Below are 26,663 nucleotides of genomic sequence, written 5' to 3'. Positions count from 1 at the left end.
AGTGTAAGAATCAATTTTTTATAAATTTAAAAGTACTTTTGTGACAAATAGGAGCATACATATTTTTTACCATCTTCTGCGTGCATAAAGAACATTGACTAACCTAGAATTAAATTCCTAAATCTTTAATTATGTTGGGTAGATTCTAGTCCGTCACCCTAGAGTACCCACGTAAGCCCTCAATTTGGCTAACCTAGCTTTAAGTTCAAAACTCTAGATCATAGATCAACTTAGTTAAAGTTGTAGCCTGTCACCCTAGAATCACGAATTTACATCCGTCAAAACTTATCTCCCTATTTATTTGCACTCACTTCAAGATACTTTTCTTCGCCTTAAAGATCAGTGTGGTAATTACTAATTAAGGAAAAGCATAGCCGTCCCAGGTCATTACGTTTTCACAATATGTTTTAACATATGAATTGACCAAATTGCATAAATAAATTATGCATGAAGTAAAATACCACCACAATATTGAAATAAAAGCATTTCTAAACAATTCTAATCTTACATATGATTATTTCTCATCATCAGAAGAAAGATAAGGAAAATTACTTAAATTTCATAGGGAAAATACAACACATGGATTGATATTTAAAATCAGGCTTAAACAATAAAATTTAACAAAAACAAAAATACAAAGCACTTGTCTCAAACTTCTCCCCAAGCAAATCTTCTGAAGTTCCTTTGAAGAGTTCTCAAACTCTTCTTACAATTAACACCCCCTTCAAAAATCCGTCCAAAAAGCTTAAAAAAGCGTCAAGTCAGTTTCTTGCGCCTAGGCGCTCAACCGTAGCGCCTAGGTGCCAGTCTTCTGTAAGTATGAAGTAACTACCTAAAGCCTAGGCGCCAGGTCAAAATTATCTTCTTTGATCAATTTGACTCCAAATTGCTCCATTTTCGCTTCATTTGCCGCAATTGCTTAATATATTTTACTTGTACTCAAAATTACAAATATTTTCCTTTAAAGTGCAATATCACTAAAAAATAAGAATTAAATATATATAAAAAAGTAGTATATTTTCAAGCATGTCATAGCTCGACCATGACGAGGCATTTATCTTATCATACTTTCGTTTATCTGTTGTCATTTCAAAAGTCAGCCACCACAACCCCCTCTTCCACTACTGTCACCTTCCTGCTCCTATTCAACCACCTTCCTACTCCCGTCCAGCCACCACAACCTCTCTTCTACTGTTGTCAGCCCTGCTCCTTCCCTCAAAACTCCTTCCAGCTGCTGTCTTCCTCATCGACCACCTACTAGAACCCTTCCAGCTCCTCTCTGCCCTTGGTCGACCCTCCCAGCAGCCCGCCATCCTTGCTTCCCTCTCCGGTTCCATTCCAGCAGGTCAGCGGTCCTTTCCAACGCCATTCAAGCCACCTGTCCAAGTCCTCCCAGCAGCCACCAGCCCTCCCGGCCTTTCCCCGTGGCTTCCAACACCATTGTTCCATCATCACTCTGTCGTAACAACCGTAGAGGGTTATGTTTTATGCTATTGCCTTTTCCTAAATTTTAGCAGTCATCATTGTTGTTAATTATTTACCTGTGCTATGTTATTTCGTGCTGAAGATTCATCATTGTAAGCTTGTGGCGTTCTGTAATAATAGTTGCAATTTTGGTCGTGGTTTGGGTATACCTTCGATATCAAGAATGCAATTGAATGATTTTTTATGACTTATATAAGAAGTTAAAATTTTGTGATATAATTATTTTTAAGCCTTTAGCACATATATCATAAATCAATCTTAAAATTTTGTGATATAATTTTTTTTAAGCCTTTAGCACATATATCATAAATCAATCTAAGTATTACGCAACCAATGATTAGAGAGGAAATAGAAACATGAACAAAAATATAAACATTACCAATTTAAATCATAGCAATAATTTTGAACACCAAAAGCACAAATTTAGAATTAAATAGGTTTAGTTAAAACAATACGATAATAAGTTAACTCTATTTAGTTAAAGCATTACAATAATAAAACTACCAGCGAGCGCATCATGTTTATACATGATTCATCAACAAAACATGTTTTCAGCTTCAAATAAACACAAAAACAAAACTTAAGATTTAATAGCCTTGAGTTTCATTCCTAACAAACAGAGACTATAGATTTAGGTCATTCTATTTGGCTTCGAAAGATAATGCTCAAAAGAACTAATTATTTCATAATTCTCATTTAAATCAGATAAAAATTTTATGTTCCTATAAGTTAATTCACTAGTAAGCATTTCATCCTACAAAAGCATAAGAAACTTGAGATTCGGGGATACAATCACGTCTAAGTATTCTTCTCTTAGGCAAGATGAATCCCATGAATCTTAAAGGATTCCACCTGATCTGTTACTTCCGTTATATTTCATCCACCTATGAGGTTAGCTGGGCCCCTCATGCCCTGATTCTAAATGTTGTCTTTTTATGTTAAATTTCATGTCTATCCTTTCGTATAGTTCTTGGCACGTCAGCTCTTTTATTACTATCTGTTTTTTATTGTATGTTCTCCAAAACATTCCAATTCTTGGTTCTTATTTTGCTTTCGGTTAATGGTTGTTCTCTTCTCAGTTTATTCCAGTTCACTGTTATGTTTGATATTGGGATGCAGGTTAATTGACTTACTTTTCCCATTTTTTTCCCAATGACACCTTAACATTTGTTTTGGCTTCAAGTAGTTGCTTTTATTTTCTTTATATATGATAGGAATTAATTAGACTGCTTTTGCAGGTTATCTTACAGCTCAAGAGACTAATTCCCTCAAGCTTTCACTAGGGATGTCCAAGCTAAAGCTCCTTCAACCAATCCTAATTGCAGTTTACTCTCCCAGATGTTACTTCTTTGGCATCCGCCTAGATAGATCTAACATCCAGCTTGTGTCTTTATGTTCTTATATTTAACTAGGGTTGATCTTTTGCCTTTTGATTTTAGGGATTATCTTTTGATAATTCATAGTATTTTCTTTTTCCTTTTGAGGTGGAGTGTCCTCTTAGGTTTTACTTTGCGTGAGTTACATTTTAAGCGTAGAAGGGGACTTCCAGCCCACCCATGTACTCCTTTTGTATTAATAAAATTAATATTTCCCTTAGAAAAATATTTGAGATACCCACACAATCCCTATATATAACTTGGCAGATGGAACCTGGTAAGGAGTTCAATGAGAATACACAAGAAAGGATGGACAGAGAGAGAAAACCATGGACTGATAACATCTTTATTAAATAAAACTAAAATGAATCAAACCACTAACAGCTATCAAACTAGTATCGGTACTTCCCAAATTTCCAATTCGCAAGTGTTATTCCAATTACAATTCAAATATAAACCCACATTTCCTGCATTTTTTTTTTCTAAAAGCTATGGTAGGAAATCTTTATAGCTTTAGATGCATCATTACCATCTCCTAATTTGAACTCCGCAATCTCTCATTTACATCGGCAATATACTTATAATTTTCATATTTGCCCTTCATGCAATCAAATAATTAATGCAAATCAAACAAATTACAATAAGCAAATAATGAAAATACTCAAAACCTAAAATGCATTCTATGAGCTGCTCTTAATGATTTATAACCTAGTACTATATGATTAGATGATAAAAATAATGAAAAATGGATAAACCATACGACTTGCCTTAATAGAAGAGTACAAATTTAATGAAATCTGCCCTAAATTGCTTAAATACTAGAGTTGAAAGCTTGATGTCCTTTCATATTTGACTAAACTTCTAAATACAAAATTATTTGATTTTTTTTTCTTATAAAATTGTTTAATTATTTATATATTCATAAATTCATTAAAATGTTAATGCCATTTTACTTCCTCCCTAAGGCTCTCTTTATGGATACAAATGCAATGGTATTTGGGTTAAAGCTAGGGAGCAGTGGATTAGTGCATCGGCAATACCTAGTAGAGTAACAATTGGTGGGTAGTGGAGAATCAGAAAAAGAAATAACGGTAGAAACATTAGCAATTCTTATTGTAGTGATGATTCTGAACCCCAAGTTGTGTTGATTTAGAATTTAATAACTGAGTTGAAGTCATACAAGAATGAGCTGGCTATAATAAACTATTCAACAAATGAGAAAAATACATCCCGTTCATATAGGAGCAACAGGCATATTTATAAACTTAAAAAAGAACTACGAAACAATAACTAGGAAACAATCTACATGAATTGCATTTTTTAATGAAAAAAATTTTCAAATTTGCAATAAATAGCCTACAAATATTTGCCACATATCCTGAGCAGAAAGTAGCTCGTAATCACCATTGCCGCACAGTCTTTTTCTTGGATCAGAATGCATCCTTTCTCAAGGTAGCAATAATAATTGAAACCCATGAACAAATGTGAGTTCAAAAAACTAATGGAAGTTCAACAAAAACTATAGATGTACATGATGCAGTAATAATAGTATCATGCATAAGTAGAATCTTCAAAGATGTTGCGTAGGTTTTTCTGCATCCGAACATACATTCTTTCTCTTACTTCTCAATGTTGCAAACTAAACTCCTGCACCAGCTTAAAAATTCAACCCATTTCAGCAGAAACCAACTACAATAATGCCCTTGATTTGAGAAACCAGCCTTACTGGCTCCCAAGCACTCACAATGATTGTCAGGGCTATTATAACTCAAGGCTTAAGAAACGCAGGTTTGTACATGCCAAAAGCAATACACAGTTCATCAAACAAAATTTATGCATATTTAAAAGGTCACTAACAAAAGTCAGTATCAGTTTAATTCTTTGAAATGTTTCCAACCTGGCAATAATTAGAAAAAAAATAATAAATCGCTCACTGCTAAAAAAAATGAAGCCTCACTTCTCATGCTAGATGATTATTCCATTATATAAAAAATGTGAAAGAAACCAAATCATGCCATTGTGCCTGAAGTGTGTTAATATCATGGGATGCAATTTAGAAGGAAAGCCATTACACAAACTTCATTCAGAATGTCCCAAGCACAATACTTGCAAATTTTGCATTAAACAAACGTAACCATATGAACATTTAATCAAGCATTTACAGGAAACTGAAACTGATATGAAATTTTTGAAGAATTCGTCATCTCCCTTCCCTCCACTAAGCTCTTCTAAACAAACAACTTAGAGTGTTAATAGGTAAATAAACATAAATATCACCATATCCTCAGAAGATTTCTGTGTTTATATCCCAAGGAACGCATTACCATCCGTACATACTGGTCACTAATGCTTTGTTCCTTGGTTGGTTTGACAAGATAAGACTCTAGCTAACTGCCTTCTGCAATCCTGGGCCATTCATTTCAAAAATGTGATTGCCCTTGAGCATTTCAGACGTAACATTGAGATACTGGAGTTAACCCAAATAATCAATAGGAAAGAAAATGTTATTACTGAAAGTAAATAGACCATTACAACTCAACATACTTGAAAGGAAAAACACAGCAACGTGATACCCAAAAATCTGAAATAACAATAGAAACGACACACACTATATACCGGGGGTACAAAAGACAGTTGGCAAACAAAAAACAGCAAGACGGCTGTTTTGCCGGTGCCGGACAGCAAGCAAACAGCAGAAAGCGATGCGGGAGGGCTATGTGAGGTGATGGTAGTAAGGAGGGAGGGCTGAAATGGTGGCAAACGTATAGAGGAAGTGTTGGACAGCGGTTAGGTGACAGGGACGTGATCCAAGATGGCTGGAACAGCAACTGGTGGGAAAGGGAGGGGATTTCGGGTGGCTGGAATAGCGATGGCAGTAAGTAGGGGTGCCGAAATCGGCAGGGAGCATGGCCAGGAATACAGAAACTGCACGAAGAATAGTATCAACACCTGTTTCGGACGACCAGGGAACAACTAGCAAGAGCAGTGTAGGGAGGATGCGGAAGGGGAATAGGAAAGATAAGCACCATCTTGAGAGAGAGATATAGTCAGAGCACCATTCAATCCCTCAGATACAGCCAAGGGAGAAAATCGAAGCCGGCAGCTGTCCTAAACAAACTCACACTAAAATACTGATCTAAAACACAAAGAAACAATATATATAATATTATGGTAACTAAGGAGTGGACCCCACTCTCTACAGGATGAAATCCCATGGGCAGAAAGGTCCGTTAGCCCTCAAAAATGTGATAATGAACTGGTTCAAGCCGTCAGTACACTCCGTGTCCGGTATTGTATAAACGTTCGCGGAATCAGGCGCATGATTGAGTGTCCCGTACGGGGTAACTCCCGTGTTTGCCCCCCCATCAATTTCCTAGCATTGGAGGAGCTTCGACCTCATTCTTTGAATATTTTGTCATCCTAAAGTAAGGAGTCAGGTTGGTCAAGTTGAGATTAGCGGACATGTTGCAAGCTCCCGATAAATCAATTTTGTAGGCATTGTTGTTCCAAAGCACATGTTGATAGAATAAATATTCATCTTCTCATGACACAAACTGAGCTGGAATTACATATAGACGTGGATTCTCATGAACCAAATCTCGAGCAATTAAATCTATAGTTTGTTTTTCCCAAATCTTATGCTCCGCCGGATGTATCTGATAAGCAATAAGCTGGAAGGTGAGTGATGGATGCTTGTGCGACTAGAGCAGCAGAAAACAACATAAAAATGCTATTACCGGTGGGCTGCAGCGAAGGGGGAATGTCAGCAGAAGCGACGGAGAATGTGAGGGACTACAGGACAGTAAGAGAACAGCTGTCCAGTGTGGCAGCAACAAGGACAAGTGGCTGGAATGAGGAAAATACAAGAATATCAGCACAGTGTGCATACAACAATGGAGGGACGTCGAGAGCGACTTGGGAGGATGCGGAAGGGAATATAGAAGAGAAAAACCATTTAAAAAACAAGATATAGCCAAAGCACTACCCGGTAAGATACAACCCAAGAAGGAAAAAAGAGATGTTGGTAGATGTTCCGATACAACACACATCAAAAAATGTAAACTAAAATCTAATACAATAGATATATAAAAAGGACTAAAAAAGAAAGAAGAATAAAAGTAAACTCTTTGAATAACATAAAAAGAAATAAAAAAATGGTTGCCCCTTCGGTCATCTCACAGCCGTGGCTTCGGTGGCTTGCGTGTTGCATTGCGCCTAGCATCCCGCATCAGTCTCCCAGAATTAGGGAGTTTCAACATCCTCTATTGAATCTTTTTTCTCCTCATAATACAGAGTCGGGCAAACCTAGTTGAAGGTAACAGCAATGTTGTAAGTTCCCGATAAATCATGTAGGCATTGTCATTCCAAAGCACATCCTGATAGAATAAGTATATATTCTCTTTTGGCACAATCTAATCTGGAATTACACATGGATTGAGTATCAAATTTGTAATTTGCTTCTTCCACTCTTCGTACTTGTCTGAGTATATCTAGTAAACAAGTATGTAAGAAGAAATCAACTTTGGGACAAAATCTATGGCATGTTGGGTCACTCTCAAGAGCAACCACTCAAAAGAGACACCTTCTTTGCCTCAAGTGAGATCTGGATCCCAAGAAAAAATTTTCTTTCCCACCAAGTTCCTAATACAATTTCCAAAGCTGTGGTTCATCCATTTTATTTGGCCATCCGTTTGTGAGCACGCTGTAGAACTGAATCTAATATCTCAATAACTCTATATTTTTCAAAAGTAGTTCAAAAGCTCATCATCTCTAATATGTTGGGTCAATCTCAATAGAGGCAACTCAAGAGGTAGGCTATGTTTCTGAGAATCTTGAAATTCTCTTATTTGAGATTGGTTTATGTCCAGTATTGATTTTTAAAACTCACGATCAGTAAGGACACCCAATTCCAATATTGCTAATGCTTCTCTCAAAGTTTGTACAAAGGGAGTTTGAGGCACCTCGATCTCATACTATACATGAATGTTCATTAACACAGACTCGCTAACTTCTAGAACAACTACTATTAATTTAGTTGAATTGGCTCTCATGAGATCAACTGAAATCGCTAATGTCTCTTTCTCGTTGGTTGGCAATTGAGGGTCCTCTCTGAAACTTTCACCTTCTCCTAGATCACTGTTTTTTTCTTCAACTACTCCTAATCAAAGAATGAGGTCATTCTCCTAGTCATGCGATCTGATTCAATATGCTCAAATTGGTGTCACTTGAAACACTTCCTGGTTGGGATAGATTTGGGAATGTTGGTTAGCTTTCACTTGTTCTCCACTCAAATTTAGTTTCACCTCAAGCAGAGTCAGCTTGGATGCTCCACTAGGTATATTCTTGCTTCTTGATCCTAGGTATATCAATTTGCTAATGTTTTCTCTCCACTTTTGAAGTTAAGTTCTATACATTCTATCTGTAATTAAATTGTAGGTACTAGCATTGCATCTCCTATTTCATCTTGGATCATGTAACAGCTGAAATAAAAAATATACTAATGAAAATATGTTAATAATCGAATAGACCCCCAAGGCTAAACATCCTTTCAGTTAATGAATTAAAGAGTTGTATCTCGCCATTTCAAACCAAGTGCAACAGAGAGAGCAAAATACAAAGAAGAAAATGTGTGAGAGGCAGAGTGTGAGGAAGAAGAAGACGAAGGAGGATTTGAGTGCTCTCCTACCAAAGTTTTAGCAACACGCGTAAAAGAAGCTGGTTGATGCTTGCGTACTCAAAAGAGACGGCGAAGCTTTTCTGCAAGAGGAAGGAGCAGCTCATGCTTAAGTTTGGTGTCATTCTGTGAGAAGGAAGCCCAAGCCCTAGTTGTATGCGAAGGAGAGGAGGCAAAATACTCCTTGGGCTTTGACGAACTGTGCGAGTGTTTGTCGAAGGACATTCAATGCCGCTTGTGGGAGGGAGTAGAGACAAGAGGATTTAAGTCAGGAGGAAGAGGAGAAAGAAGAGTTCGAAGGAAGAAGGAGGAGACGGCTTCGCACACTGCTTCCTTGTCAAGAAGTAAAGTTAGGGGAGTCATGCTCTATCAAAGGAGAAAATATTAGCTCAGGACTCTGCATGGATAGTTGCCTGCGGAGTCCAATTAACGAAAGTCACATGGAATCCCGGCCTCATAGATAAAAATAGAGAAAATAAATAAAAGTTCGCGCACGACCCGACCGGAAATACAGCCCGATCAATTTCCCGATAGCTTTTATAAAATTAATTCGCACCCGATGGAGTTGCTACTGTTTTATTGTCAACTGAAGAAATATTTCGCAGCTTTGGACGCATGTTTGGAAGAAATATTTCTTCGGGTTTTTGTGTTTAGTTTCGAAAGACTTCTCCATTATATATTTGTCTTAAATTTTATTATTCTTATATAAGTTATTAATAAATATAAGGTATGACATATAAATAAATTATTTTTATTCTATAACACACTAATAACAAACTAATAAGATACTAATAATACATCAATAACACAATAATAACACATAATAACACATAATAACACATTAATAACACATTAATAACACATAATAACATACATAATAACACAATTATACACTTTTCTAGTACACGGTATAACACGTGGGGAATATCCCCTGCGTGTTATACCGTGGGTTATAACGCCACCCCACATGTTATAGGGAGGTAGGATAACACGGGGGGAGGCGTTTTGTTATAACCTGCGGTATAATAAGTAAGGAATATTTCCCAAGTGTTATACCGCGTGCTAGGGGAGTGTTATACCAATAACACACTAATAACACATAATAATACATAATAACACACTAATAACACATAATAACATACATAATAACACAATTACTCTAGTCCGCGGTATAACACGTGGGAAATATTCCCTGCGTGATATACCGCGGGTTATAACGTCACCCGACGTGTTATAGGGAGGCTACATAACACGTGGCGAGGCGTTATAACCTACGGTATAATACACAAAGAATATTTCCCAAGTGTTATACCGCGGGCTAGATGAGTGTTATAGGGCAGTTGTATAACACATGGGGCGACGTTATAACCCGCGGTATAACACGCAGGGAATATTCCCCATGTGTTATACTGTGGGCTAGAGAGTGTATAATTGAGTTATTATGTGTGTTATTATTTGTTATTAGTGTGTTATTATATGTTATTATGTGTTATCAGTGTGTTATTGGTGTATTATTAGTTTGTTATTAGTGTATTATAGAACAAAAATAATTTATTTAGAAGTCATAACTTATATAAGAATAATAAATTTATGACAGATGTATAATGGAGAAGTCCATCGAAACCAAACACAAACCCAAAGAAATAATTCTTCTAGAAACCCTAGTTGGATGCGTCCAAAGCTGCAAAATTTTTCTTCAGCTGGCAATTGAACAATATCGATTCCATCGGGTGAGAAATAATTTTATGAAAGCGGCGAGAAATTGATGGAGCCATGTTTCGAGTCGGGTCACGCATAAAGTTTTATTTATTTTCCCTATTTTCATCTGTGGGACCGAGATTCCACGTGACTTCCGTTAATTGGACTCCGGAAGCAACTGTCAATGTGGAGTCCTTATGTAATATTTTCTCCTATCAATGAGTTTAAAGCTCGCATGCTTGGGTTTAAAGACCAAGCAGGACATATGGTAAGAATGATAATTAAATTTCAAATTTAGCAAATTTAGTTAATTAAAATTTCATGAAAAAGGTTTTGGTGGAAGAAGTATGCCGCGTATGGGCTTCATGCATGAAGAAGAGGAAGTGGAAGCTTGCGCGCAGAGTTGAGACAGACCAATAAATTTTAAGGCCAAATGGGTTATATTATAATTTAATTGGTGAATTAAATATATATATATATATATATAAGTTTATACTTTAATTGCTAACAATGCATACTTTTGAAATCAATATCTAAGCTATTAGTCTCAAATTGAATGGAGATAGAGAACATTATATATGCATAAGCGATCGACATAATTGAGGTGAGTGTAGAATTTTATCGATTATTAAATTGTAAGGAAATTGAAAATATATTAATGGTTAATAAGAGCTTTTCGTAAATTAGAAATCAACGACAGAAGAGTGCTTAAGTTAGAGAAGAAAGAAGAAAGACAGGGAGGTAAGGGTTTAAAAGGGTCTAATTTTAAAAATTGAATTAGCATATTTTATTAAATATATCCGGTGTTTAATTAATGGCAAAAGGTTAAGTGAAAAAATAAGCTTTTGAAGAGGTTTTCGAAGGTTGAGACGAATAATTATATTTCTAAATTTCAGTAATTTGTTTTATTTAAAAATATATTTTTGACCGCATGTGTGCTCTAGCACAGTTAGATTTAAATTAGAATAAATTTTTCATATTGTTAGATAGGAAAGATATACATGATAGAAAAGATATATAAAATATGCATGAAAGATATGCATGAGATGTATGATATGTATGATATACATAATTTGCAAGATAGGCATGATATGAAATATATGCATGCTAAATAGTTGCATATTAGAGATATTATGTACGTTAGTGGATGAATAAAAATGTATCAGAAGAATATATGTTATGATAAATATAGTTTGTTTACGAATGTTTGTATGTGCATGTTGAGAGAAGTTCATCTCTTAATGGTAAAGGTAAGGGACGTCAGTGTACTCGCACACGTAGTTTTTTTTCTATCACAACAGACAATTATGATGTGATCACTAACTGTTATGTCGACGAGCGATAATAGGTCAAAGACGAGTACACAGAGCTTGTCACTCTAGACAATTAAGATATTTAGATTGCTAACAGTTGTAACAATGGGATAATATCAATCAGGGGCAGATAAAGGTCTTTCCACCTTAGAAAATAACGATATTTAGATCGCAAACCGTTGGGGTGATGAGATGATATCGACCATGGGTGTGTTAGGTTATCTTTTGACGGTGATTTTGAGATAGATATTAAATAAAAGTAAAGTTAAAATTATGACATAGTAGAAGTTTAGAAAATTTTCATTAAATAAATGTAATGAATACATTAGACTATTATATGATTTTCTAGAATCAAAAATAAAAGTTTAGAATGCTTGTTACCTCTTTTCCTTAGGTTACTGTTGTTTAGAAATGTGATTGTTCCTATGTTATCTTTAGATAACTCATTATGTTATTTTAAATATTTTTTTCAGGTTTAAATTTTTTATTAAGATGAATAATGGAAGAAATAATGTTTACAGAAGTCATAAGCGACAAATGGAAAGGTAACTCTTTATTTGGTTAACTTAGGGTCTGTTTGGGACAGTTGTAGTTTATCCAGCTTATCCAGATAAGCAGTTTATTCTGATAATCTGCTGATCAGTAGCTTATTCTGATAAGCTGACTAGCTGTTTGGTTTGTGTGTTTTGAAAACATCTGAATCTGGTTAAATGACTATTCTGCCCCTGTTCTAAGCACAAAAAAAATCAAAACCCTTAATTAACTTGCGGACGAGGTCCAAAGCTTCATCTCCGTAAAATCATCAAATCCTTCTAATCTAAGCACAATAAAAATTTCTTACTACTCTTTTCTATCCTCACCAACTCGGACACAAAAATAAATGAATAAATCCCTTCACTAAAACCCCAAGAAAACAGAATTCGACAATGAGAAAACAGAATTCATCAATGAAAGAGAATTTGATTCTACTAAACAACCAAAATTTGATTCTACTTTGCAGTAACAACGATCAACCGAAGCCCCAGATTCTCTAACTCCCCTAATTTCGTTGATGCAGAATGTATTCTCCATAAAAATAATGGATAATAAAACAGTGAAATAAACGATCGATGGACTAATAAAAATCATCAGAACCAGTTCCAATGAAACGCCTAATGAAGAATCACAAGGGTTTCACTTCCAGTCATTAATCGGGAAATCATGTAAAATAGGAAGAGCTTCTTACCTGAAATAAGCGCAGAGAATAGGCGATATCCGATTAGGAAGAAGCCCACCATTTTTCTCACTCTGCTTTCTGATCCCCTTCTCTGATTTTTCTGCCTGCGAACCTCAAGCGGGACTCTCAATTTTTCGGCTCCGGGTTCTCTTCCTTCGGCCTGGTGAAATCGCTGCCTATGCTTCGCCCGTTCTCCGAGCGTGCGAGAGGAGGAGAGGAGATGGCAAGGGGGGAGCGATTCGTCCGGGAGGAAGGCGAACGAGGGAGAGGAGGAGAGGAGATGGCGAGGGGGGAGCGATCCGTCCGGGAGGAAGGTGAACAAGGGCCTTTAATGTAAATCGCTCGAACGAAACGCGGATCGCGGGGTCCTACCTGCGATCTGCGTTTAATAGAAAGAAGCTAACGACGTTTTTGAAAATCCCTCCAAAACGCCATATTCAAACAGCCGGTGGTGTTTTGAAAACACCACCGCTGTGAATAAGTTCCCCCAAACGCACCCTTAATTGAATTTTTAGTGGTTCTTTCATTTAATGTGTCGATAATAACTGTTAGAGATAGAAATAGAATAATAAAAAATTTAATTTTCTATCATCTATTCCATCTTAGTTAATTCCAAGTCTTATGTCGAGTCGTGATAGAGCAGTTAGTGATCATGACTTTCCCTCATGTTGGCGTATGAGCTTTAAATTTTTCACCAAAACAAAACACTCTTCTTTAAGTTGTTGGCAACTAATTTCATCATTCTATCCGGTGGGAGCCCTTGGTACCCAAAGAAAGGTTCCACGATTTGGAGCCACTTGATGAACTCGTATGAATCTTAGTGACCATCAAAATGAGGCAAATCTACCTTAAATAATTATGGCTTCTCAGATGTTTTAGGTCAAGTCTTTGGGGCAAAGGTTCTCATCCTTGGCATCTGTATGGCGAGATATTCACTTCATTCGTTTGATTAAGTAAGTCACCATTGGCTATAGGTGACCCGTTTGGATGGTATACTTTCCTCAATTTCATCGAGCCATTATAGCACTTAGTCGAGTTGTCATTGTGTCACTTGCATAATGAGCTCCTGATCGGCGTTCAACTATTATCTCCTCGGTAGCATTATTAGGATTTGGGTTTAGGTAGGTGGAAGAGGGTGTATAGGGATAATGTAGGGTGAGAAAGAAATGGTGTAGGTGGCCGATTTGAAAAATTAGCAAAGTGAGGGAATTTTTGTTGGAAGTGGGGTTGGGTATTGATGGATGTTAAAAATCCTAGGATAAGACTAGAGTTAGACTAACTCTCATACCAAATAATACCATAGTTAACCTAAATAGTAATAGGAATGTAAATGATATTACTGAAAGCAAATATGCAATAAAACCCAACACAAAACCACAAGACACCTGAAAATCTGACATAACAACTGACATGACACAAACACTCAAACTAGTGTGGATCCCAGTGTGGTGGTAGTGGTGGTTGGTAAGGGCTTCGAAGGTGGCACGAGGGTGGAAATGGCAGTTAGCAAGCAGAAAACAAATGAGGTGGTTGTTTCACAGGTACTAAACAACAAGAAAACAACATGGAGAGATGTGGGAAATATGTCCGGGTTGTAACGGTAAGGAGGGAGAGCTGAAATGGTGGCGACAACGAGGAAGGGTTGGACAGCAGTTAGGTGGTAGAGACATGGTTCAGGATGACTGGAATATGGCGAGAAAGGGAGGGGATTTTAGGTGAATGAAAAAGTGATCGCAGGAAGCACAAGGGTTGGAATCGCAAAAAACTTGAGCTGGAATGCAAAAATTCAAAGAAGAAAAGCCTCTGTAGTTGTTTCAGGTGGCTGCAGCAGGGAACGACAGGCGAGAGCAGTGTCAGGAAGATGTAAAATGGAAATAGGGATGACAAACACCGTCTCGGAATAGAAATACAGTCGGAGCACCACCCAATCCCTCGGATAAAGCCATGGAAGGGAGTAAACGGATGCCGACGGCTGTCTTAAACAAACTCATGCCAAAAAAATTGCCCTAAAACACAAAAAAATAACATGTATAATATTAGGTTAACTAAGGAGTGAACCCCACTCCTTGTAGGTGGCATTCTCATAGGCAGACAAGTCGATCAACCCTCAAAGATGCAATAATGAATCGGTCCAAGCCGCTACTACACTCTTGTGTCTGGTATTACAGCAACGTTCGCAGAATCGTGCACATGCATGATAGCATCCCGTACAGAAAACTTCTGCGTCCGCCGCGCTTCACATTGTCTCCTTCATATCTTTGGCAATATCTAAGAACAGTTATTTCTTTTCTTTTTCACTTTTTGAGCTTGTACTACAATATATGATTGGAAATTTGTAAAGAAGATTTAAGCTATTAGGTTTTATTTGATTATCTTCAATTTCACATTTTTTTTCCCTTCTAGGTTTTTTTAGAGCATCTTTCTCATAGAAGGCAGCATGCCAAGCTTGTTCTTACTCCTGCCATCTTCCACTAGCTCTTGTTTTACATTTCTTTTCTTTTTCCACATATATGGTAACCTTGTTGAATTTTTCTAAGAAACATTGAGCCCAAATTCAAAAATCTAGTACATATGTTTGTTTCATGTGTTTTTCTTTATTTCTTAAAATTATATCTAACCTCTATAAGCATGTCACCTGCCATCTAATTCCATCTACTTGTGTTCGTCAAGTTTATTACTAACAACATTTAAGCATTATTAAACAAGACAATTGTATGATGTTAAAATGCATCACTCCTCCTTCATTTAGCCAAGGGTAAAACTGGAGACCAGAGAGGTGACTGATGGAGTGATTTGAGGTTTGTAATTATTAAAACTAGTGCCATATAAGAAGGTTTCTCAAATGGGTAGTCACCAATGAGCACTAACATGACAGTTGGAATCTAAAGGCCATCAAAAGAGGAAATAAGTGGTTGTCACACGGGTTGATGATTAGTGAGCTGATCTGCTATATGGACCAGCATATTTTTCCCCATCTCCTATGAGCATCGCGGTAGAAAAATAGTGTTTTCATTTGGAGACGTAACAAGGAAGAGGGAGGGAAGGAAAAAATACGAGTGAGTTAAAAGTAAAAAAATATATATATTTGGACACTTTTTCTAGTTCTCATGCATGTCATTGCCTTTAAGCAAGAGCTTCCCAGCAGTAATACCTACAATTTGATTTTTGTGGATTATAGCCCAAATATTTTATACTTTATATGGCATTTTCTTCTTGTTATTATTTACTTTTGTATATTCTATTCGCAAGTTTATTTCTTCGACATTTTTTATTTATACATAGCTCTACTATACACAAAGTATTACTTTTGAGCTCCATTTATTATATATTTAACTTTATGAATGAAATTTATTATTATTTTGACGCTATAAATGTTACATCTCGTTTTGAATATGGTGTTCATAATAAAGTTGAGTTATAAAAAAAAATCAAACACTTTACCTCTTGCCTTACTTCACAGTTGTGCCAAGTGCCCTAGTGCCCCAAATAAGGCATTCCCTAAAATAAGAATGCAAATACTAATCTATGCAATTTATACATGCTTATTATTGTGCAAATGCAAGCACGCCCTAGAGCATGATCCAGAACAGGGAGGGTTTTTGGTTAGTTCCTTGATAATTATCCAAATAATGGAGGTGAACATCAATGAGGCTATATTTAACCCATGTGTTAACCATATACATTCACCTCATAATAAAACATACTTCACTAACCATGAAAAGTTAAACAACTTTGTGCAACTTTGTTTAATCGCCAAGGCCTTCATTTGTACTTTAATTAATAATTTCAAAAATAAAATAAAACAAAAATTATATGACTTTAACGATTTGAATGGAGCAATATGTACAATAAGCAGTAAGAAATCAGAGCAAAGAAGAAAACCAGGAACCTTGTTGTTGAAAGCCATCAACATATTCCCATTCCTTTGCACTGCGTATCTTGAACCTGATGTGCAATCGAACAATCAGAGTAAAATAACTACATCACTCTATATTATGAAAAGTTAAAATGCAATAAAACAGTTTAACTAATCAGTACCAATCAAAAGGTGAATTACAGATCCCAAGGAATGGCCAATTCCGAATATTGGAAGATCTTTTTCCTGCACAGAAGTAAAAAAAATTAAATTTTGTGTAAATTATAAAAATACAACTATTTCACTAAAAACCAGCTTACTATGTCAGTCAAAGACCGGACAGATCTGTCATACATTAACTGCACTTCATCAGCTATAGAGAAGTGATCAAAACGACTTGCAAAAGGTGTTGCGATCACCAAAACACCCCTGATTAAAAGAAAATCAGAGTTTTGGATCCCGTTTAAGTAGGAAAAGGAATAAATGACGAGAAATAACAAACAATGGTTTTAATGATCAAATATTAAAATATTTAGTATTAATTTAGCATTAATGTCACAGATATACTATTGCTTGTAATAGGCCTTTTTGTTTTGGAGGAGGTCCACAAAAACAAAATCGTAAAATGAACCAAAAAAGAAAATATAAAATAAATACATAATGAACTTACATAAAGTACTGGTATTTTGAAAAGTGAATATCTGCCCAAATTTCATGAAATTGAGATGCCAAATACGCATATTTGAGGTAGAGGAGAACAACTACTAGTAAAAGGTGTTGCTATTACCAAAAGACCCCTAATTAAAAGAAACTCAGAGTTTTGGGTCCGGTTTAAGTAGGAAAAGGAAAAAAATGACTGGAGAAATAACAAACATTGGTTTTAATGATCAACGATTAATATATTCAATACTAAGTTAGCATTAATGTCATAAATAGATTATTACTTGTAATAGGCCTTTTTGTTTTGGAGGAGATCCACATAAAAAATAAAGTAAAATAAACAAAAAAAGAAAATATCAAATAAATACCTAAAGAACTTACATCGAGTGCAGGTATTTTGAAACGTGAATACCAGCGCAAAATTGAGATAATAAATAAACCCATTTGAGGTAGAAGAGAACAACCACTAATTTGTTTTGTATTTCTATATTAAATGATCATGATAAGCTTTTACACCGAATTATTATAAAGCAATCAGGTAGACTCATGGGTACAAAGATTAGAAAGTGCTGATAAATATAAGAAAAATCTAAGCTCAAATAAAACAATATGTGATGATAATTCAAAAATGATCAGAGGCTAATACCATAAGAAATTAAACTAAAATAACTTACTTCTCAGAGAGCCGCTCAAGAAACAAACGATACGTAAGTTGAGGTGCAGCCCCAACAAATATACCCCCAATAAAATGAATAATTGATGTTGGACTTGTGTACCTTGGTCTGAGGACCCAAGTGCCCTATATTTAAACAAAACATTATTAAAAATTGTACATGAGTACATATTATAAGTATTTTGACAAAGAAGAAAAGTAATTACAAACATAGGATATTTCAGATTTAATATCGGGAATAAATACAAAGCGACCAAGTCACATGAAGCATTTCACTTCGTTCGCACCTTCCCTTGCTTTTTACGGAGATCTATTGCAGTTCATTTCATAATTACTAATTTCATCTTTTAGATTTTCAAAGGTGATAATTCTTATTTATCACAATGAGAAAGCATAGTGCTAACTACATTTTAGTCTGACAGCTAGATGAGCATATAACCACTGTAAGATTGAAAGTATATTACCCATGAGATTTAAATCGATTTGAAAAATGATAACAGATTTGAGTAGTAATGAATTAACAAAACAATAAATACAATTAGTTTAAAATTTTAATATGCCAAAAGGGATAATTCAATCATGAACCATTTCAAGAAGTATTACAAGATAGCATATGTCCAAGGATGAGGTTGCCTATGGTGACTTGAACATGGAATGACAAGCATGATTAAGTTACAAGGTACAAAGATTTTTAGATTAGTAATTATCAATGCTATGCCAGAGAAAGTACTAAAAGAAAACATTTATAATTACCAATCAGTCTCAATGTTAGTAAGAGAGCCATTTGATAATAATCATCACAAAATCATCAACGAGTGCAAAAAATCACATGAGATATTCAGTTCAGTAACTCTATGGGCAATTCCAAACTACCAGCTTCTTGAAAAATAACTAGTATTAACTGTATCTATGTTAAAGTTATTTGTATTATTCATTTTTATATAAATATTATAACATTTGGCAAATATTTATAGTAGGAATCTATTGCCATTATTACTATAATATATCAGCATTATTACGGATATTTTGATTTTTGTGCTTGCTTCTACTACTCTATTCTATTGTCTATATATAGTCACCCTTGCATCAACATATTCTAGTTATTCTATCAATCTAAACTTTTAGATCACCATAAGATTTAGGCTTAGCTAAGAAAAACAGTCCAGTTTATATCCTTAAGAAATAGCTAAACTCAAACCTCATGTATTTCTGATCAAACAATGTTATAACTTCTCCATGAAAAGAAAAGGTTGATTGACAAAGACATTTAGCTACTTGAAAGACAACGTTTTAGGATTTCTATAAAGTTTAAGAATCAGATTTAGTTGGGGAGAGATTGCAAAATATAAAGAGAGAAATGATATGCAGAGTCTGATAGATTTGGAAGGTGATTAAAAGAATTCTGTGGCTGTTTGTGCTGAAAACAGCAGGGAGAATGGCAAAATGATGGCATTGGCGAGCTGCGTCTACCGAGTGAGGATCGACCACCAGTTCTTTTCAAGATATAGATTCACTACTTGAAGAAAACTAGGCCACAACACTCCAAATAAGAGAAAACTGAGAAACAAAATCTCCAAATATCATAAATGAAATATAACAAACTTATAATAAGACATAACTGAAATACTAATTAAAAAATTAAATATAGTAAATAAGAGGCCATAGGACCAAGCAATCCCATAGCAGGTAGAAGATTTCCTGCCTCTAGTATTGCAGGATGGAAATCGTACCCCGATTTCAATCGTGCATACGCAGGATCGTTGACTCCGCTCTCGTGTCATTAACCAGAGGTAAGAGAAGCATCACCTTCTTTTCTAGAAGCATCCTAATCCTCATAGTGCGATGACAGGTCAATGACATTAAATATGGCAAAAATATTATAGTCTCTCGATAGATCAATCTTGTAGGCATTAGCATTAATCCTCTTATTTATTCTAAATGGACAACCAACTCTAGATTTGTGTTTTCCAACAGAATCTGTAAGAAATCTCTCTTTCATCAATCTAAAGTAGTTGTAAAAAAGTGGCGTCTACATAAATGGTGGATAAATTGAGTTTCACTATCCAAAGTTATTATCAACAGTATTCCCTAACTTGGTTGAAAAAGGGGGAAAGAGATTAACGTTGATTCTTTCGGACCGACAGTTATAGCACAACATGAGTACATTTCATGATTGCCACAAAAATACCTACTAATTTATTAAAGAAAGGAAGAGTATTATACTTCATCCATTGAAGGAGTCAATGGTGATGATTACTAGAATAGAAATAGGAGATATAATATCTTATGCAACATTTTTATATGCTATGAAAGAAGTGCCAGTGGGGCTAGTCTTGATGATATTAGAGAATAATGAGACAGAAGAGCCAATACCTGAGATAATGCGATTTCTATTGAAGAAGTTTCACTTGATTCTAACTAACAGCCTACTACCAAGATTACGACCCTAACGAGAGATTTAACAAGTTATAGGCAACATCCTAGAATCAGTGCTGCCCAGCTGACCATTCTACCTAATGTGACCAGCAAAATATGAGGAGCTATAGAAGCAGGCTGAGCATTTGATGGTTTAGGGACTACTCCGTAAAAGCACCAATCAGTGTGTCGTACCAGATTTGATTATACCAAAAAATTTTGGGTAACGACACACATCTAGCTCCCGATCTCGAGATTAGACGGCTTATTTGATTAGCTCGATGGAGCTAACATCTTTTTAAAAAAAATCTGTAAAGTAGATATGGACAAATACGAATAAAGCTCCCACATGAGTAGAAGATCACATTTAAGGCGCGAGATCAACTTGTATAAGTAGATAATTGTGCTTTTTGGCGTGTTCGAAACCTCAAATACATTTATGAGGTTGATGAATAAGATTTTTTTAGCTTTGCTGAGAAGTTTGTTGTTTTGTAATTTGACGATATATTGGTATACAATAGTTTAAATGATGAGCATTTGCAGTACTTACAACAAGTGTTCGGAGTTCTTCATCAAATAAAGTAGCTATATGACCACTCTAAGAAGTGTTCACACTACAGACATGTTTTCTTGGATAAATTATTTTGCATTGAAATGAAACTAGTGAGAGTTGAGACTATAGTGAATTGGGACAGCACGCAGTTATTTAGTAATGTATGACAGTTTAATGAACTAATATATTTTTACAAAAGATATAAAAAATTTCAGTTCTATAGTGGATGCACTTGATGGAACTTCTGAAGTCAAATCGATTTACTTGGTCAAACAATGCACAAGCTAGCTTCGAGCTCTAAAGCAATAGGTTACTCAGTCATTGGTCTGAGTACTTCTAGATTTTAAATAGGTTTTCTAGGTAGAGTTTGACCTGATAATACTATGCTACTTCTCCACATTTAGGGCTAAGATCTGCATATTTTGTTAATTCCAAAAAGGTTGTGATTGCCCTATAATGCCAATGGATAACCGTAATCCTCCAAGATATCACGCTATGGTGTTCTTCTCTGGCTCTACAAGCTAACACTATATGTTATTCAAACTTAGCATATTGAGAGATCATTCTGCTACAAATGATAGATCTTAAAAAAGATAACCTTTTGGTATTGTGTCGTGAAATACTTATAGTGCATCTTCTTCTTCTAAGATCAGGTTGTGATCTTATTTTTTTCTTAATACTGAAAGATCTTAAAAATCCCCCCATCATAAAGAAGCATTCATTTTCAGCTTAATGGTATCTAGCTTCACCCTTTTATCAGACAGAAGATCCTTATACTCAATATCCCATGTCACTGTTTGGAATCACTCAACAAGTTTGTCTGAAGCTATATAACCATCAAAATCTAACAAATCCACATTCACTGCAAAATATTGAAGTTCAAACCAACACCAAATTAGCTTTTCGTAGCTAGAGGCTTCTTCATAAAAAGGGTTTTAGTCATCTCTTTCATCCAGGTAATCACCGTTATTGTTGTGGGTAATTTCCCTAAATTGATTCCTTTAAAAATTAGCAAGCTCCTGCTGCAATTGAAAGATTTTTGCTACATATAATATTGTTAAGCTCTTAAACACCTCGTTGAAAGTTTCTGCTTGACGAAATTGTGATTTGTTCCTCACTTTAAAGTTTCAGGTAGATAAGACTATCTAACTAAGTTGGCCAAGGGTTTAAGTTTAATTGGTAAGTGTAGAAAGGTTAGATTTTACAAATTTTGGGTTAAAATTAGGAATTGAAATTAAAGTTTGACTCTAATACCAAATGACAACATTTAAGGATTCTAGGAAGTTTTTAAAAACAGAATTAATGGGAGAGACTGCAAAATAGCAATAGAAAAAGGATATGTGAATTCAACAAGATTTAAAAAAGGATTAAAGAAATTTTGGCAGCTCTCCGGGCTGTAAACAGCAAGGAGGACGACAAGATGATGGTTTAAGTGATTTGCGCCTCGAGTGGGAGAATCCACAACATATTCTTTTCAAGTTATAGATTCACAACTTAAAAAAAAACAGGCTACAACTCTCCAATTAAGATAACTTAGAAAAACAAAATCTCCAAATATCATAAACCAGAGTAATTTTTTTTCCACAAAGTTATAAAATAACATAATTATATTGAGTCATAAATTACAACCAAAGGAGAAAAATAACATCCCGATTACCATCCCGCTTAAACAGAATCATGGTTTCCTCTCAGAAACAATTAAGAATTCAGACAAGTATCACAAGATATCATTAGTCCTAATAGTAAGCATCTAGAGCTACTAATTTTTCAAAAAAAAATTGATAATAAGCTCATTACGAGCAAAACCACAATGATTGGAAATTATAGTGGAATGACAAAATAAAAGGTATAAAAATAGCAAACATTTTGCCATTTCAATGTATATTACTATCTAAGCATAGATGCGGCAATTAATGTTGGGATTTGACAAAGGTTCATCTGAATTGAGCATAATTTTCTTGAAAAAGAACAGTCCAACGTCATGCTTGCCAGCCAAGTTGAAGTTAATCATTATAATGCTAGAGAAAAATTTAGTTTCATGAAATGGATACTTTGATCAAATCATGCGAAAAATTTTACAGGATAAAAGCACGTTATTAATTCCTAGAAGTGGGTTGTTATATAACTTCCAAATTTTCTAGACTATCACACTATAAAATTACTTGCAACCTTATATCTGACATGATTTTGCTAAATAATTGTCAAAACAATAATAATTATCATGGTTTTAAAACCCAGAACGGACAAGACCAAATCAACTAGTTCTACTAGTTCAACAATGAATCAATCCTTTAGCTAATTCGTTGTGATTTTGAAATTGCTTCTTCCATACAAAACCAACTAGAACTGGAGTTAAATCGGAGTTGAACTAACAAACTATTGAATCAGACAAGTCTTTGATTAACCTACCTATTAAGTATTGATCTGTTTTTGGCTTTTTTATTTTAATAGGTTGGCTAAAAATGAAATATTTAGAATAAAAATAAAGAAAATAATTAATGTATTAAGACATACAAAATTAATTTAAAATTATAATGAAAAAAAATCAAGACTAAATTACCTAGAATTAGAATAGTATATATTAAATTAGTTAAAATATCACTACTACATCATTATTATATTTTTTTAAATTATCTCAAGAAAATGTGAATATTTATCATGTCATTTTGACTTTTCGTTCGACCATTGAAGTTAAAACTCTTCATTTTCAAGTAGAACATCCAGTCTAATTTTTGAATGTTCAAAATTATGATTAAAACAGATTTTGAAAAGATACATGTTATCTTTACGGGACGATTTGTTTTGATTTGTGTTGAATGGCTGCTTCTGCAAAATATTTTATGGGCAAATCTGGATAAATTATATCACAATGAACATCAAAAGAATTGAAAAAGAGTATTAAGAGGATTGGTCGTTGCAGCAAATTTATATACCAACGACCTGATAGATATCTAGTAAAGTTGAGAAGAGATGAGTAATTTGGCAAATTGGCAAGCCTTTTATTCTCCTCTTTATAATCATTATAGTCAATAACAATCTCGGCTATTATGATAGAAATATAGTAATCTAATGTAACTAAAGTTTACTAATTGACATTCCTTCATAATACGAGCAATTCTAGAGCAAATTATCAAAGGATAATAAAATTATGAATGTTTTGAGCATAAAAAGAGGACCTCAATCTCCTTCCAATCTTGAGTGCCACCCCAGTCATCCTGAGATTGTCTTGCTGTTTCAGTAATCAATCTGCAAAGTGAAAGAAAAATGATTTTTTCCTTGCTAAAATTTCGGCAAAGCATAAAAAAGGTTAACAAACAGAAATAAAAAACACGTATCATTAAGAACCAGATGTAACTCTTCATATTTCTAAAAATCTCATAACTAATTGTTATTTTCATTTTGAAAAAACTTCAAAAACGCTAAAAATTTCCACTACAATTTATTTTAAGTGCTAAATTATGGCAGAAATAGCTCATCACTTATGGGAAAGAAAATCAAGCTATTATTTTTTTAATATTATTTATAACTCCAAAGTTTCCACAAAGAAAGCAAAAGAAAGGAAAATTTATATTTCAAGTTTACTGATCTATGAGATACAAAACATAAATGACTTCATGGTGCAAAAAATTATTAATCCCACTATTGAATCATGATTTGTCCGTGAATCACACCCCAATGAATAGAGCGTAAGAAATGGGAGAGAGGGAAGAGGAAATAGTAATGAACAATAATACATCTTGTCAATCTTCTTTTTCTTATAAAATGATATATCTATTTATAGGGAAGAAGATACAATATCGTAACATTACATTTCTACCCCTGTTTTAATAGGGGTTGTACAAGATATTTTAGGCATTTTACATATATGTGTCTATCATCCGGCTGCTCTTTAACATTGTCGGTTGAGCTTTTATGGCCTCTTCTTGGTAAGGCCGTTTCAGTCGGTCAGCGTTGTCGATTAGTTGAGCTTGATTAGTTTTGGGTCAACAATACTGATTCAGTCGGCTAGGCTTTGCCGATCGAGTAAACTTGTCTGGTCGTCAACCCTCAATCGCTGGTGAGGAGCTTCTGATGGCGAAGCTAGATCAGACTATCAAGCAAAAGGTGAATCACTGTGATGTGAAAGGTGGCCCACTCCTCAGCAAGAAAAGTCTGAGGGATATCTACAAAACTGTATTGTAGTGTTAATTCTTGATTCCTGATGAGAAATCTCAAAGGCATCAATGCGATGGCTGGTCATATAGAGGAACTAAGTTTTTCCACAGGTTGAATCTACTGGAAGATAGGTTACTGCCTTCGGTCGACTTTCTTGTAGTGATTGGTTTGGATGCTTATGTTCTATTCTAATCGAATTGGTTCAAATTCAAATAAATCATTTGTTTTTTTTCCTTCTCCGGGTTCGGTCGGCCTTCCGCTTTATGACTACATCCAGTCAGCCTTTAGTTTTGGCTCGGGTGTTTGTATCTCGTCTGGTGAACGGCCTCTTGGTCTTTTGTGAGTGGCCTCTCATTTATTGCACTCTTCCTCATGGGGCCATAGATGTCCTAAGAATCTGCGTGGACAAATTTTAGATGTACACCACCAGTAGAGAGAGAGAAATATCAATCTTCATGACCACAAAAGATAGAGGAGAATAAAATTCAGGCTTCGCTGAAAAAAATTCAGTCATAGATGAGGTTCGTATTAGCGTCAAATAGACTACGATCAATGACTAAGCATGTCAACTGTCAGAACGGAAAAAATAATTAATAGCATGCATATGTAGGGAGGATAGACTACTTCTCGATGTCGGAGTAGAGTTGAATTCCTCCGGAGGCAGGGTCGCCTTCAGGCCTTCTCTGTGTATCCTCAGCGTAGCACAGGAAACTCGGCCCAAACCGCTGCTTCCGCTCGCCGACATAAAAAATACCTCCGCCGAAGAAGCTCAACCGGCGGCGAGGAAGTGGATGCGACGGGCAACTCCGGCGAAAGGAACACGAGATGTGTGAGGGGCGATAGAGAGCGGAACTACTCATTTTGTCGTTGCTGGTTCCGTGCCCAGCAATCTTTTTACAGAGGTTTGATACGCTTATTCCTTGGACAAACGCTTTCTCCAGCTCCAATTAATGTGAGCCAGTTATGGGCTTTTTTACGTGACCAAAACTGACGATAACAAACAATTCTTATTACCGCCATTTTATCTTTTATAAGCAGAGAAATGCATACAAGATTACATGATCTAAAAATTAAAATTAGGTATTACATATATGATTGCATAAGAATTGAGTGATAATTATGTAAATTATTATTATTATTATTATTATTTGAAAAATTAAACATTTAAATTGTATAAGAATTGAGTGATATGTTTGTAAATAATTATTATTATTATTATTTGAAAAATTAAACATTTATGTGCGTTATAATTGGGCTAATGTGTGAACTGTGTTCTTCATTTATGTTGTTTGAAAAATATGATCTAAAATTCATTCTAGACCAAACATCTTATAATTTAACTATAGATTATTTATTTAATTGTTTGTTGCAAATGAAAATGGTTCGAGCAAGATTTGAATCATATTCGAGGAAAAAAATTAAATGAGATTCAAATCAGATTTGAGCAATATTCAAACAAGCTATGCCTATGGCTGCCTACGGTAGATATGTCCGTTTGGGGCAACTTATAAGTGCGGGCGGTGTTTTGAAAACGTCGCCGTACCGTTTGGTTCGCACGTTTCGTCAGCTTATCCGAAACTGTGTTTGGG

General features: G+C 35.1%; 1 protein-coding gene across 1 annotated transcript in view; it reads right to left on the bottom strand.

Annotated features, from left to right (window-relative positions):
• Positions 1-26,058, bottom strand: part of LOC110032294 — a 54,406-nt gene extending 28,348 nt beyond the window's left edge. The window contains exons 1-6 of the mRNA XM_020735874.1: positions 25,699-26,058; positions 24,096-24,165; positions 17,953-18,077; positions 16,939-17,047; positions 16,801-16,864; positions 16,652-16,707 (exon numbers count right to left, since the gene is read on the bottom strand). Coding sequence (XP_020591533.1) covers positions 16,652-16,707; positions 16,801-16,864; positions 16,939-17,047; positions 17,953-18,077; positions 24,096-24,165; positions 25,699-25,934 — 660 coding nt within the window. The 5' untranslated portion in view covers positions 25,935-26,058. The remainder of the gene's footprint in view (positions 1-16,651; positions 16,708-16,800; positions 16,865-16,938; positions 17,048-17,952; positions 18,078-24,095; positions 24,166-25,698) is intronic.
• Between the last annotated feature and the right edge of the window lie 605 nt (positions 26,059-26,663).

The sequence above is a fragment of the Phalaenopsis equestris genome, unplaced genomic scaffold, assembly GCF_001263595.1.
Source record: "Phalaenopsis equestris unplaced genomic scaffold, ASM126359v1 Scaffold000910, whole genome shotgun sequence".
NCBI lineage: Eukaryota > Viridiplantae > Streptophyta > Magnoliopsida > Asparagales > Orchidaceae > Phalaenopsis > Phalaenopsis equestris.
This window is presented reverse-complemented; position numbering and strand designations above follow the sequence as displayed.